We start from the raw sequence: 14,243 nt of genomic DNA, 5'->3' as shown, positions 1-14,243 counted from the left end.
CCACCGCATCCACTGGTTTAGCACTTTGGAATGGAAAAGCAGTGTCTTCCACTGGACCCCACCCACGCACCAACAGGAGGGCCAGCAGGGCACATGGACCATTTAATTTTGTCACTCATACCTCCAACTTACCTGAGGAGTGGTCCTTTCCCTGGGACCCTCATCCATTACACCAGGACACCTCATCCCACTTCTTCACTGGTACCGACCATTGTAGTGAAAATATAGAAACCTCTGATGGACTTCCCTACCCCTTGACCTTCCATCTACCTCACTCTTCTGGGGGGGCAGGGAATAGGATGGATCTTGGTGGGCATTAGCTCCAGTGGGTCTCCCTGTGGCTTCTCTAGTCCACCACTGGTGCCTTGACTGGGGTCCTCCCCTCTTTAAGTGGATCATTCCAACAGATCCCTCCACCCTTTCCTCCATCCAAATCTCCTCTTCAGAGTACTCAGGGATTCCCCCTTACTTCTTGCCTTTGAACTGGACACCCAGTGTCCACCCCCGTCCTTCATGCAAAGGCTTCCTCCACCTGCCCCCTCAGCCCTGAAGTTCACCACCTCCAACCAAATGGAATAATTCCACCAGGTAGTGTTAAGTGTTACCTACCTCACCTATCCCCTGCCAACCCATTGAACCATTAAAGGGGATGTGTTATGAGCTCTGTTATTTCTGAATTCTATTTTTGTTTTAGATTGTAAATGTTGTATAATTTAAGGAGCTCTGGGGGAAAGTCATCTTGAGAATGTGTCTGAGAACCACGATGTACGTCTGCAAAATGGGTGGCAGGCTCACTAAAATTAGAGGCTGGGAGGGATCTGGTGGGAAGGGGCCAGTGTCATCCTTTGAGCCCTTTCCCAGATGGGGAAACTGAGGCCCAGGGGAAGCAAAGGGTCTTGTCCAAGGGCACGCGGTCAATGAGGGACTGCCCCTGGCTTTCTCTAGGGTGGTGAAGTGGTTGGGGCGGGGTGGGAAGGAGTGAGGAAGCTGCCTGGTGAGGGGCACAGAGAGGAAGGGAGGCAGGAAGGCCGAGAGGGGCCAGAGGCCACCCTAGCTGCAGGAGTCTGAGGGCAGGTTCGGGTGGGAAGAAGGAAGGTGAGGGGAAGGCAGATTACTGGGGGAGGAAGGGACACGCCCCCATCCTCATGAGAGCAGCCCTTCAAATCACTCCAGAAATCTTAGCATTTATAAAAACTGGCAGATTTATTCCACAGGGGCCCATTTTCAAGAAGCTAAAGGTGAAGGTGGGAGAGGGGAGGTTTCCTCCCCTTTTCCTTTCCCCCTCATCTTTTTTTCCCCGGGGGGTAAAAATGGCCTGGACCCCAAAACCTACCGAAATAAAAAACCAAAAAACTGAGGTTCTAAAAAGTTACAGCATCTTAATTCCTCATAGAAAAGGGGAAGGAGCCAGAGGGAAGGGAGGTCCCTGGGGTGGAGGGAGCTGCCCCCAGCCTAATGGGACAACCCCCCTTAAATAGCTGTCCCAAGTGGGACAAACCAGGGGCACAGCATTTAAAAACTCCCCACATCCCATTTTATCAAAACCAAAGAGAAAAAACATTTCCTCCCCCCAAACCTAAATATATATATATACTTTTTTTTCTTAAAAAACAAAACTTCAAAGGCATTAAGCGTTAAAGTGAATCTAGAACAAGGGAATGTGAAATTCCCTCCTTCCTTCCCCCTTACTGTGGGGTTAATTGGTACATCCCCAGCAGAGGAACCAGCCCCAAGAGGATGGCAGAGGGGAAGGACCAAAGGGAGCAAAGGGTGGGGGCCTCCCCAGCCAATCAGCAGCCAGTATGGGTGTGGGCATGGTGCCAGGGAAGCCACACCCCCTTGGAATTTTCCAAGTGAGATAGGGAGTGGGGAAGACGCATTCCTGTGTAGTCTTCAGCCAATTCCAAGTCAAGTTGAGGCAGGGAAAGCAGGGTGACAGGCGGAGGGCGTGTGCGGAAAGGAGAAACTGGATCTTCTGGGGCCCTGTGGTCAGGGGGAGCCCCGCTTCCTCAGCTCCTGGACAAAGGCTGGAAGGAAACTGGGCAGAGGTCAGGGGCACAGCTTCTTCCCCCTTCCCTTCCAAAACAGGGCTTTCCAAGGGACATGATGCCTCCAAAATAAATAAATGTTTAAAATAAAAAACCACCTCACCTTCAATTATTTCCTCTTTCATTTTCTGCAGTTCCTTCCTCACCTCTTCCAGAAGCTCCTGAAAATGATGGGGTACCAATCAGGAAGGGTACTTGGACTTGCAAAAGTGAATGCCCCCTTTCTTAATGACTGAGGGGCCAGAAGAAGGAGGTTCAAGACCCCTATTACACACACACCATGACATCACTGGCAAGGCCACAAAGTGAGAATTCTAGGGGAGAATTCTGGATCCTTGGAGCCAGAAGGAAAGTACTGGAGAACATCCAGTACCAAGGCTGGCAAATACATTGCAGTCTCCTGCCACCTCCAATTGGTGATAAATGTCTGGGGCCAGTGTACTGAAAAGGATTCTGGGTACTCAACAGAAGTGAGTCCAGTGATAAGATTAGTAAGGTCTGTCATGGGCACTGGGTAAGGTGGTTATGGTGTCTGTGTCATCCCTGACATGATCCAATCTCTCTCCATTTCTCAGACTGGAAAACTGAGGTTCCCAAGGCTTTTTCTAGAATCACATGGCAGGTCAGTGGCAGAGTCTGGACCCAGATCTCCTTTCTATCCCCCGGACCTCACTCCCAGTCCTTTCCCCAAGCTACCTGTTTCACCCTCTCCAGGTCTGACTCATCACTGGAGCTGGGCGTAGAGGGTTGGGCCTCGGAAGTGGTCACTGAAGAAGATGACTTCATCCTGGGAGAGTTGGTGTGGTTTGGAGCGGAAATGAGGTTAGAGAGAGGGTCTGCCTCCCCTGCCTCCCATTCCAGGGGTCACACAGTGTTCCTCCCTACAAATTTGGCAAATTCAACTATTTTGGGGGGTGGGGCCCCAGTATTGATGGCCCACCTTGGCAAGGTTGTGCTGTTCTTCTCCCAGGGTCTCCGCACAGATTCTAGGGGACAGGCAATAAATCAAAAAGATCAGGGACAAGGAATGCCCTGCCTCAATCTTTCTCCCCGAGCCTCATCAGCCCCTGTTCAAAGAACCATCTCAGGAGACTACAATCCCCAGCACTGTTTGTACAGACTCTCCCATCGAGGTGTGTTATATGTGAGAAGCGGGCATCCTGGGACTTGTAGTTCCTGTGACTAGACTGGGCTCTCACTCACCACTGTGGGCTGGGACTCTGGCCTCTGGCTCCTCCTGCTGGTGGGAAATAAAACTGTCATGAGCCAAGGGCTTCCCTGGTGGCGCAGTGGTTAAGAATCCACCTGCCAACGCAGGGCACACGGGTTTGAGCCCTGGTCCGGGAAGATCCCACGTGCCACGGAGCAACTAGGCCAGTGTGCCCCAACTACTGAGCCTGCACTCTAGAGCCCGCGAGCCACAGCTACTGAGCCCATGACCCACAACTACTGAAGCCCGCGCGCCTAGAGCCCGTGCTCCACAAGAGAAGCCACGGCAATGAGAAGCCTGCACACCGCAACCAAGAGTAGCCCCCGCTCAGCACAACTAGAGAAAGCCCGCGCGCAGCAACGAAGACCCAATGCAGCCAAACATAAATAAATTTAATAAATTAAAAAAAATAAACTGTCATGAGCCAGCCCCCCACCCCCGACGCCGCACCTCTGCTCATTTTCCTCCTCCACCTTCAAACCTAGCCCATCCCTGTCACAGCCCCCTCCCCGATATTCCTACACAAACGGTACATCCTAAGGGGTATATGGCAGGAACAGCCCCTGACCCACATTGGCAGATTCATCCTTGGCGGTTTTCTCCCCAACTTGCGTGGCTTTCCTTCTGTAAGAGAGAAAGGCAAAAACAGATGGCTTCAGCCCTCCCTCAGCCACTCAACAATTCCCTTCCCCGGAGCTCTAGAAAGGTGGATTCTAGCGTGCAGACTTCTGGAATTTGTCAGGGCTAAGAAAATTTTAGTTTTAGAAGTTAAAGAGAGTACTGCTCTCGAACTGGGGTGGGGCTCTCCGATTCCCACGTTTGGGAGTAACACAATTCTAAGGGCGGAGTTCCCAGGTTCTGAGGCAGGATCTCCTAAGGTCCTGGGGTTTAGAACATTCCAGAGGCTACCTGGGTGGTTGCAAACCTCAGCCATCTCAGGAGAATGCAATCCCCATCATTATATCCCAAACCTGGCTATCAAAGGGCGAACTTTCACCCAAAGAAACCAACTAACTGGGAATCTGAGCCCTCCCCCGCACCCGGCCCTACTGAACAGGAATCTCCAGGTGATAACTGCTGGTCTGAGGGGTGTGTTCCAAGGGCTTTCTGCGGCTCTTGAGGGCTCCAGGCTCAGGCTCACCTCCGGGCCAGCATGGCATTCATCTCTTCCATGAGCCCCCCGCCCGTGCTTCGACTGCTCTCAACTTTGGGGGCCAAGGGCCCCCCTGAGGCCTCCTCCTGCTGGAGAAATTACAAAGAGGTGGGGGCTTTATAGGCGAGCCTCCTGGCCTTCCAGCCCTCCTGTGAGGCTCCCAGGAAACTCTGGCCTCATCCCATTATAATATCAGGCCCCGTCAACCCACACCCGCCTTGCCTGCCCCCCTCACCTTGCTGACTTTCCTGAGTTTGGCTCCGGCAATGGCTGCGGCCAGGCCGGGGGCCCCAGTCCCTCCACCACTGGGGCCTTGTGCTGTGGGGAGAGGGGGCGCAGGGGGTGGGCCTCCCCCTGCTCCATGCCCCCCAGCCGAGATCCCCGAGGAGGAGAGACCAGGGGGTGGGGGGGGACCCGGAGGAGGGGGAGGTCCTGGAGGCGGGGGTGGTCCCCCAGCTGTGGGAGCAGCTGGGCCTCCTGTAAGAAACACGAAAAAGGAGGGGTGCTGAGAGAGAAGCCTTGTTCTCTGTTGTCCGGCTGGCCCACCCCCTCCTCTGGGGTGGTCACCCGAGCCCCGAGGCCATCCAAGCAATCACCTGCGTTGGAGACCCTGCGTTCCCGCTCCATGAGCTCCGACTGCTGCTGCCTGCGGAGGGAAGGCGAGCTGCCATCACTCAGAGCCCCAGGCTGGCCAGCAACTTCCCGGATCGCCCCTCAGAGGTCTCCAGCAAGGCTGGCTCCTAAGCCCCACTCATGTCCTCCACTCCCCAGGGGCCAGGAAAGGGTTGCAGGGGGAGGACAGGGACAGAGCGAGAGCAGGAGGCGAGCAAGCTGGTCATCAGACTGTCAAGAACACCAGGATACAGAGCGCCCGGGATCCTCCAGACAACCAAATTCTGGACTCTGGGGATCTGGGGGACCAGGATTTGAAGGGTCAGAAGGTTCGGCAGCTCTGGGTGTCAGGAGGTTTTCAAACTCCAGGAGGTGGGGGGTTTCTGAAAGAGGGCCATTTCTAGTCCCCTGGGAGTTGGAACATTCTGAAAACTGCAAGTTGGAGAGGTCTGAACTCTAGGAGTCAGGGGTTCTGGAACAATCTACAACTCGGGCAGCAGTAAGGTTCCCCACCCAGGGACTGGCCCCACCTTTTCTGTTGCTCCATCTCCTCTGGGGAGGGGCCGTTCTGGACAGACCAAGTGGGAGGTGCCGTAGGCGGTGTCGGTGGGGGCGGAGGCCCACCTCCTGGAAGGTGAGAGTAAAGGCTGCTGAGTCACCCAGGAAGCGGGCGCCACCCCTCAGCACGTTCCCTCGGCTCTCCCGGGCCTCCCAGGGACTCTGCGATGAGGGGTCGGCACGAGCTTCCCCTGACTGAGCTGATGTCAGGTGGGTGCTGGGAGGATGCCCAGGTCACAGGCGGAACAGCAAAGGCCCAGAGAGGGGAGCCGCTTGCCCCAGGTCCTGCAGACCCGAAGTTGCAGGAACAAGGCTTGAAATGAGGCCCACTCCGGCATCCAGGCTCTTAGGGCACCTGTCACAGCCGCTCAGACTGCCCCACCTGAAGACCCAGGAAAGGCTGAGAGCCTCTTCCTCAACCCCCCTCAGGCCTCTGGCTCCCATGCATTTTTCTGTGCCTCGGACAAGCAGGCCCCTCCCCACTAGCCCTGAAGCCGCTCCAGGAAGCAAACACCTCCGCCATTTGGTGATTTGTGACCCCACATGCATAGCCGTCACTTTGCTCCTCAAAGTGTACTGTTTATGGACCGGTAGCCTTGGCGTCACCAGGGAGCTTGTTAGAAGTACAGAGGCTCAGGCCCCGGCCAACCCAACTGAATCGGAATCTGCGTTTCTCCTAGATGATTCGTGGGCACATTCCAGTTTAAGAAATACCAACTGGAGGTTTTTTCTTAATACTGTTGCCTGAAGACTAACCGATGATGACATAAGTCAGTATAATGGTTACCTGGGGAAAGGGCACAAGGAACTTTCTGGAGGCTGGAAATATCTCTGTCTTGATCTGGGAGGTCACACAGGAGTGTGCATGTGTAAAAATTCCTGGAGCAAAATGTACTCTTAGGAACCACGCGTTTTATACGTGGGTGCACTCGGGGCACACAGGAACCCACAAAACCCTCATACTAATTCTCCACAGAAGTTGCGAATTGGCCTCATTTTCAGATGAGTAAACTGAGGCCAAGTGGTGAAGTGGCGGCCCCAGGCCACACGGCAGGGCTCGGTGGTCCCCTCTGCCCGCTCTCTCTAACCTTCCAATGCCTCTAGGGCGCTGGCCATGCCGGCGGCAAACTGTGTTGCATCCTCCTTGCTGCCGAAGTTGAGGCCCCAGACCTGGCGGGCGTCACGCCACTGGTGGAAGTTGGGGGTGGCCTGGTTATACTTGACACCCCGGACGATGGCGCAGTTGATGACCACCTGGCGGGGGGGGAAAGTGGATGAGGAGTGGTGGGGCGCAGCGGGTAGAGGGGGCGGGGAGGGAAGCCTCACCTGCTGGTCTGGCTGCATCTTCCGGCCGACCACCCGGAAGGAGTTGGCAGTGGGGTTATGATAGATCTGGACGCGGCTGAAGGCCTGGGGGCCCGTGCCAGCAGGCAGCCATCGCTTGTTGCTGTCATCGTAGAGCATCACAGTGGCCCGGCTGGAGCAGACAACTGTCTCACTGCCCGGAGGGAGGAAAGGGGAGAGAGGCCAGTTAGCTGAGGGGAGCCTGGCACCCTCCCTCCAGGGGCCGGTCACCTTCTCCATCTGGGGCCCCCTGGGAGAGTAGGAGACACAAGACAGTGTGAGAGGAAGAGGGACCCATGGAGAGGCAGAGGAAGACAGGCAGACAGGGAGAGAGGGCTGGGGACAGACCCTCGAAGAGACCCAGACAGGGAGACTGGGAGAGAAAAGACAGACGGGATAGAGAGACAGACAGACTGGGAGAGTCAGACAAAGAGACAAACAGGGGATGGGAGACGGACAAGGAAAGAGACAGACAGTCAGATGGGGGGAAAGAAGACAGGAAGAGGAAGAGTCAGACAGACTGGAAGAGACAAACATACAGACTGATGCAGAGAGAGCGCTGAGAAAGGAATCAGACTGACGTAGCGGAGACAGACTGAAAGACAGACAGACAGAGGAGTAGTGGGGGAAAACAGATGGAAAGGCAGGGAGCAGAGAAAGATACAGAAATGGAGAGACAGGCAGATGGAGAAAGACAGAGAGATGGACAGAGAGACTGAGGCAGTCTGAGAGATGCAGAGTGAGCTGGAGGAGGGGGCCCGGGAGAAGCGGACGTAAGGGGCGGGGCAGGAGCTCTGGGCAGTGCTGGGAACCAGCCCCTGCCTGGTGCCCTTAGAGCCTCAGTTTCCCCGTCTCTGCTGGGGTGCTCGGAGCCCCCCCTTCCCCCAACCACCTCTCCCCACTGAGGAGGAGGAAGCTGAGGCTCAGGGAGGGGAAGGGTGAGGCTTGCAGCAAGTTGGGGACCAAGGCTAGATCCCAGGCTCTTCCACTTCCTGCTGCCAACCCCGTCCCTCCGGCCCCCCTGGCGCCAACGGCCATCAGTGGACACTCGCTGCTCCGTGTCAGGCAGGGACCCAGACAGCCCCGGCCCCACCCTCCAGAGCAGGAGAGCCTCACAGTGGTCTGTCCTGTCTGCAGACAGTGATAATCCCAGACCAGGCCTGGGGTGCCCAGAAGGAGTGCCTGCCCCAGCCTGGGGATCAGAGACTTCCTGGAGGAGGTGACATCTGACTTAGCCTTGTGGGGAGGGGGTCAGTAAACTGGTTCAGGGTTCAGGATCTGATATCCACAGATGTAGGTTCAAATCCCCGTTGGGCCACCTACTCCGTATGACTCAGGCAAGCAGCCTTCCCACATGAGAGAAGGCATCTTCCTTGCCTGCAGACTGGGGAAATGACAGACCCCACCTCCCCCAGGGCAGTGGGAGAAGTAGATGAGTCTGGACATGTAAAGTGCTTGGCACAGTGCCTGGCATGTACTGAGTGCTGAGTAACTGTCAGCATCCTTTCCACGGGCACCCTGAACAGGTACCACTGGGTCCCTGGACAGCCACATCCCTCCCACCCCCTACCAGTCCTTCTGGGGAGGTTCAATGCCCTCCTCCCCCAGTGGGGAAACTCAGGCTCCCAGACAGGAAGTGACTTGCCCAAGGTCACACACAAACCAGGGGGAAGCAATGGTCCCCACCCCCACCGGACTTTTTCCTGAAAAGAAGAAGTTGGTGGTCAGAGGTTTCCGGGGAGAGAAATTATACCCCACAATGGCTCTGTCTCTACCAGGGCTGGGGGCTGGTGCATAACACTGACGCTGTAAAAGACAAGGCAGGGAAAGCCCCTCAGCAGACCCAGATCCGGGTTCCTAGGCCAGGAAGCTGAGGCCCCAGACCCTCCCCCCAGGTTTACATAATTGGGGCACCTCCCTCTTATCAGGCACTTCAGCTGCTCAGATGCCCTAAGCCCTTTCCTCAGAGTCTCTCATTTTATTCTCACTGCAGCCCTTCTAGATGGGCTATTTCATCCTCATTCTGCAAGGACTACAAACAGAGGCCCAGAAAGGTTGCGTGACTCGCCTGTGGTCACACAGCTAGTAAGTAGCACAGCAAGGGTTTGAACCCAAGCCACCTGGCTCCCAAGTCCACAATCTTAACCACCGGGGACTGTGTGGGCCCTACCCAAACACCAGGTGCTGTTTCCAGACAAGTGCAGCCTCAGGGGCTCTTTCTGGCTTCCACTGCCCCTGGCAGGGCAGGGTTAAGGCCTCGCCCACACCTGCCACCCACACCCAGGGCAGACTCTGCCCAGGTGCCCGGGGCCTTCGTTGCTACCCAACCCTGGCTGCACTTTGCTCTCCCAAGCGACCCTGCCCTGCTGAGTCTCTGGACTGGCCAGAGAGCTGGATGTCTGCAGAATGACCCCAGACTGGTCTTGTCCCTCTCCAGGCTGTGGTGTCCCCATTACAGCAAAAGGATCCTGTTAAAACACAAGTCAGATCGTGCCCCTCCTCTTCTTGGAAGCTCCCGTGGCAGCTCCCACAGAATTTTTATTCTGGCCAAGTTCTCTCCAGGGCCTTCGTGATCTATGTGATCTCTGATCTCATCCCTTCCTTTCCCCCAGCTTGCTGTTCCAGCCCCACTGGCCTCCGCGCTGCTCCTTCAACGTGCCAGACACATTCCTACCGCAGGCTGGTGCTCTTGTTCTCCCTCATCCTGGATTTTCACCTCCTTCGGGTCGCCACTTAGCCGACACCTCTTCCAAGAAGCCCTCCCTGACTACACTATCTGGAAAAGCTCCTCTCCCTCTCATTGCACGTCCCACGTTTCATAGCACCTGATCCCTGCCTGACAGATCCCTGTCTCCCCTACCAAAAGGTCAGGACCATGAGGGCAGGGATTTTTGTCCTTTCTGCTGTGTCCTCGGAACCTAGAATCACGCCTAGGACATAGTAGGTACCCAAGAGTTGTTAAATTAGCCATCTATAAAAAAGGAAAAGTTTTTAACAATGGCAGCTGGTATTTATTGGTTAGCCTGTGTACCAGACATTGTTCTAGGTACTGAGCTGCAAGTTCCACAGTGAACCTTGCAATGACCTCATGAGATGGACTCTGGTGCTCACCCTTTTTACAGATGAGAAACTGTGGCCACAGAGAGGTGAAGACAGTTATCCCAGGTCGCGCAGCAAACAAGCAGAGGGGCTCATATCTGAACCCAAGTTCCCCACCACCACCACCCCCCCCCCCGGCAATGTTCTTAACCTCATTTAAAGATGAGAAAACAGCTAAGCTGATTTTTTTTTTTTTTAAGGCAAGGTATAAAGTGGTGTGTATCAGAAGTATTTTTTTTTAAAAAAAGAAAAGGTGGGGAGGATATAAATACCTCTGCACACAGACTGGTGATATATGCAGAAGCTGCTTCTCAGGTGACTAACCGTGGCTGCCTCTGAGGCACTGGGGACCTGGGGGCCTGAGGAGGCAGGAAGTGGACATTTTGTACCGTTTACCTTCTTGAATTGCTTGATTATGACTTTTCTTTTCATTTTGTTTTAGCATGGGCTGGTATTACCTATAAAAAACGAATTCATTACTTAAGTTCAAAAAATAAAACTATAAACTAGGCAAAAAGCTAGAATGGAAAAATCCCACAGCCAGGAAGCAGGGAGTGAGATGGAAATGGGGTCTGCCTAATTCCAGTGGTCTCTGGGGTCTCATACCCTCAATTTGACATGAGAGCCTTAATCCCCAACCAGCCCAGAACTCTCCCACAAGTCCTCCCATTCTGGTAAACTCTAGCATGTGGTAGATAAAAGAAGGTTCAAGTCACCCCCTCGCTGTGTGGCTTCCCGTCTCTGAACCTCAGTTTCCAGCCCTGGAAACCATAACTCACTGGGGTTTGGTAAGGATTGAAAGAGATTAAAAAAAGCCCTAAGCACAGGACTTGGAATTTGGCAAGGATTCATATGAGGGAGCTGAGAGGCAATATAGGAGGGAGAGAGCTTCTCATCACGGGAGGCAATCAAACATAGTCACTCTAGTTTACTCAAACCTTCCATATTAGAGGCTTGCCCTTCCTTTCACCCCTTCATCCTATAGCCCCTTAAACCGCAAAACTTGTGATCTACTCCCCAAAGCCCCAGGCACACACAACCTTTCCAAACTACAAATCTTTGAAGAAACCCTGGATAGAAACTCAGATGTAGGGTCTGCAGGGCTTGTATGGGTTCACTCTAGTCCTTCCTCCCTGACAGGCCTCAGTTCCCCATAAGTGATTAGGAAGGTAACTGGGTTCCTTTTTGTTTATCAGCATTATCTTAAGTGTTGGTACAGTGAAAGCACGTTACTTGTATTATTATTTTTTTTTAAAGGCCACTAAAGGTTTGATTTTCCTTTTTCTCTAATAGTATAATACTCTGGAAAGAGGCCTGGGTTCAAATTCAGGCTTGCCCACTTCCAATCTGACTTTAATAGGCAATTTGCTTAATTTCTCTGTGCCTCAGTTTTCCCATCTGGGGAAGGGGGACGGTTCTAATAGTATCAATCTCTTAGAATTGTTGTGAGGATTAAATTGAATCAGGCACCTAGTACAGTGCCTGGCACAAAGTAGATGCTTGATCAGATGGTCTCTCATTATTTAAAAAAAAAAAAACAACAATAATAATTACTATTATTGGAAGAGGAAAGAAATGAACCAAACACTTCTTGAGTCCCTTCTGCCCTGAGATTCTCAGACCTCTGCCCCACTTCCCAGAATTCCAGCTCAGAGTCCCGGACACAGCAGACACTCAACAAATATTTGTCAAACTGGGAGAAAAGGAACTGTATCTTGTAATTTTCCATCTTAACATCCTCTCTTCCAACTGCCCCCAAGACTGTCCCCAGCCAAATCAGCCAGAAATCTGAGGATCCCAGCCCCCTCCCCTCCCTCAATACTGCTTAGGAATTTCTCAGGGATCTTGGGCCAGGCCTTTCTCTCTTTGAGCCTCAGTTTCCCCAGCTGCCCCCAGACAAGGCCATGGGGCTTTCTGAATCCTTCCTAGCTGTCCTGGGAGAAGGGGCATAGCCCAGTAAGTCGGGTGTGGCCATCAGAAAGGAAGACCCCTCAGGAGGTGGGAGTAACTCTGGTGAGACAGGAATCAGCTCGACTTCTGCCCACCTCCCAGGAGGTGGGAGGTTTGGTCGTGGCCAGCAGTAGGGGGGCCTTGTGGGAGGGCCAGGGCCTCGGGGACTGGGGGCGGGGAGGCTGGCCCAGACATTGCTCCTGCCCTTTTACGGTCTCAGTGAGTGAGGCAGCACTAACTCGGACATCCGCCATCCGCCTTCCACCGTGCCTGGGACCGGAAACGCGGCGGGGTGGGGGGGTGGGGGGAGGCAAGGGGCGGGGCTGGGGGGCAGTGGGAGAGGAGAGCCCCCCAGGAAGAAGGTGAAGGAAGAGAGCCTGACTCCCGAAAACCGCCCCCTCTCCCGGGCCAGACCTTGAAGGGATGTTGCTATAATGGGGGAAAGGGTAGGCAGGAAGTCTTGTGGGTGTCTGTGGGTGCCCCCTTGCTCCAAATTTTCCAGCAATCCCTTTACAGCAGAAGGAACAAATGTACGAGGGGGATTCTCTACTGACCGTAAAAAACGAATGCCACCCTATGTCAGAGGGCAGGGGTATGGGGAATGTGGGAGGATGTGGGCGCCAGGGGGTTAATCCCCAGCCGCCCCCAGGGGCCTCCCCCTCGAGCTGGGGGCTTTGGGGCAGGAAGTCCCTGACAGCGTAGAGGAAGGGAGATAGTATTGTCAGGCTCAGGCCTCAAGGGAGAGATTATGGGGGGCCAGGGGAAAGGAAGAATAAGGGGGGGCTAGTCGGGTCCCCCAGCCGCACGGGCCCCGCCCTCAGGTGAGCCCAGGAGTTTTGAGGGAGGCCCGGGAAAGACAAAATCCCTGGGTCCCTTCGGCCCCCAGCCCCCAGGATTAAATTCCTGGGAAGATTGCTGGAACTCTCTGGGAAGCCTGGGTCCCTTGGGGAGAGGGCTATGACCTTGACGCTTTGCAACGCCCCCTCCTCCAACCGCACAACTCGGGACTGCTGGGGAAGGGGGGGCGGTGTTGAGAGAAGGGGGAGGCGCCGTGGTGGGGAAAGCAGCCGGCCCACGGCGCTCTTTGCCGGCCCCTCCCCACACCAGCTGTCTCGACAGGTGAGTCAGGAAGACAAAGGCCCCCCTTCCCCCAGCTGCCGCGCCCCCTCCCTCCCCAGGGCCGTGCAGGTTGGGGAGAGGGGCCGCCCTTCTGGCCCGGGGCCGGGGAGCCGCCCTCGGCCCAGAACGCTCGCTCGGTCCTAGGCACAGCCTGGTTTAAGCAAATTGTGGGTGGGGAGCGGCGGGGGAGGGGAGTCCCAGCCAGACTCTGGAGGCTGCGTCTGGGTCCGTGGATCCGTCCACACCAACCTCCTCCACAGGAGGATAAGCCCCCCAAATTTAGGGGGTTAAGTACCCCCGAAGTTAAGGAGCAAGGTCGCTCTTGAGAAGACTTTTTCCAGCGCCACGTAAAAGGGGACCCCCGAAAACCAAAGTCTACGTCTCAATCTCTCTTCCAGGTCCCAGGGACCCCCAAACCGGCCCCCCACAATCCCTCTAGGGGCCGGGTTGAGATGTGGGGGGAGTCTGAGCCCTGCCTAAATCCTAGCCTCCCTGCGGGGAGTATTTGCCAACTTCAAGGTCCTCTGAAAAAGTCTTTTAAAAATTCGGGAGTCCTTGGAGCGCCCCCAAATCTAAGGGCTCCCGGGAGAACCTCACCGGCACCACGCGGAGCCTTGAGAGTCAAGGGGAAGTGGTCAGTATTTGGAGCTCGTCAAAGGGGGCTCGGCCTCAAATCCGAGGTTCCCAGTGCCCGGTCCCCAAATACCAGCCCGGAGCAAGCTGGGGGGAGGGGGACAAAGGCGGGGCGGGAGCTCGCGCCGGGCGGGGAAGGGTCTGAAGGCAGTTCGAGGCTCACCTCATGGCTGCTCGGCGGGCGGCGGAGCGCCCACGGGGTAGGTGCTCCCGGGGCGCCCCTAGCTTGAGGTTCAGGGGTTCAGGGCTGGCTCCAGGTTCTGCTCAGTCTCCCCCAGGGTCCCGCCCCATAGAGTCCGGCTTCCTGGGGGGAACGTGGACAGGGCCGGGGCGGGTCCTCGGGCGCCTCCTCTCTCGGGGGCTCTGATCGGGGGTCCCGGCAGCAGAAAGGGGGTGCGGCGTCCCCTCCCCGGCGCGCCCCCTCGGCCGGCAGCGGCTACAATGTTACTCTTACTACTGTACTTCTCTTCGCTACATTTCGTTCCAAAATTCCACTCCCCGCACCCATAATGCCCTG

At 55.4% G+C, this 14,243-nt stretch overlaps 1 protein-coding gene across 4 annotated transcripts; it reads right to left on the bottom strand.

Moving 5' to 3' along the window:
• Window positions 1-1,359: 1,359 nt before the first annotated feature.
• On the bottom strand, window positions 1,360-14,196 carry VASP (vasodilator stimulated phosphoprotein). Of its 4 annotated transcripts, none has more exons than XM_082862851.1 (13): window positions 13,890-14,196; window positions 6,908-7,079; window positions 6,670-6,835; window positions 5,554-5,650; window positions 5,008-5,057; window positions 4,647-4,888; window positions 4,400-4,500; window positions 3,831-3,882; window positions 3,252-3,288; window positions 2,989-3,034; window positions 2,745-2,835; window positions 2,152-2,209; window positions 1,360-2,027 (listed from the first exon to the last, which is right to left on the bottom strand). In XM_082862851.1, exons 1-13 carry the CDS (start codon window positions 13,892-13,894, stop codon window positions 1,990-1,992), a joined length of 1,155 nt encoding a protein of 384 aa, XP_082718977.1. In that variant the 5' UTR covers window positions 13,895-14,196; the 3' UTR covers window positions 1,360-1,989. The 4 variants fall into 4 exon arrangements, with proteins under 4 accessions (XP_082718977.1, XP_082718979.1, XP_082718978.1 ...); XM_082862853.1 differs by having other exon boundaries at window positions 3,252-3,285; XM_082862852.1 differs by having other exon boundaries at window positions 4,400-4,497.
• Between the last annotated feature and the right edge of the window lie 47 nt (window positions 14,197-14,243).

The sequence above is a fragment of the Leucopleurus acutus genome, assembly GCF_964270905.1.
Source record: "Leucopleurus acutus genome assembly, chromosome: 20".
Taxonomy (NCBI): Eukaryota; Metazoa; Chordata; class Mammalia; order Artiodactyla; family Delphinidae; genus Leucopleurus; species Leucopleurus acutus.
Note: the sequence above shows the minus strand (reverse complement) of the source record. Positions and strands in the feature narration are given on the sequence as shown.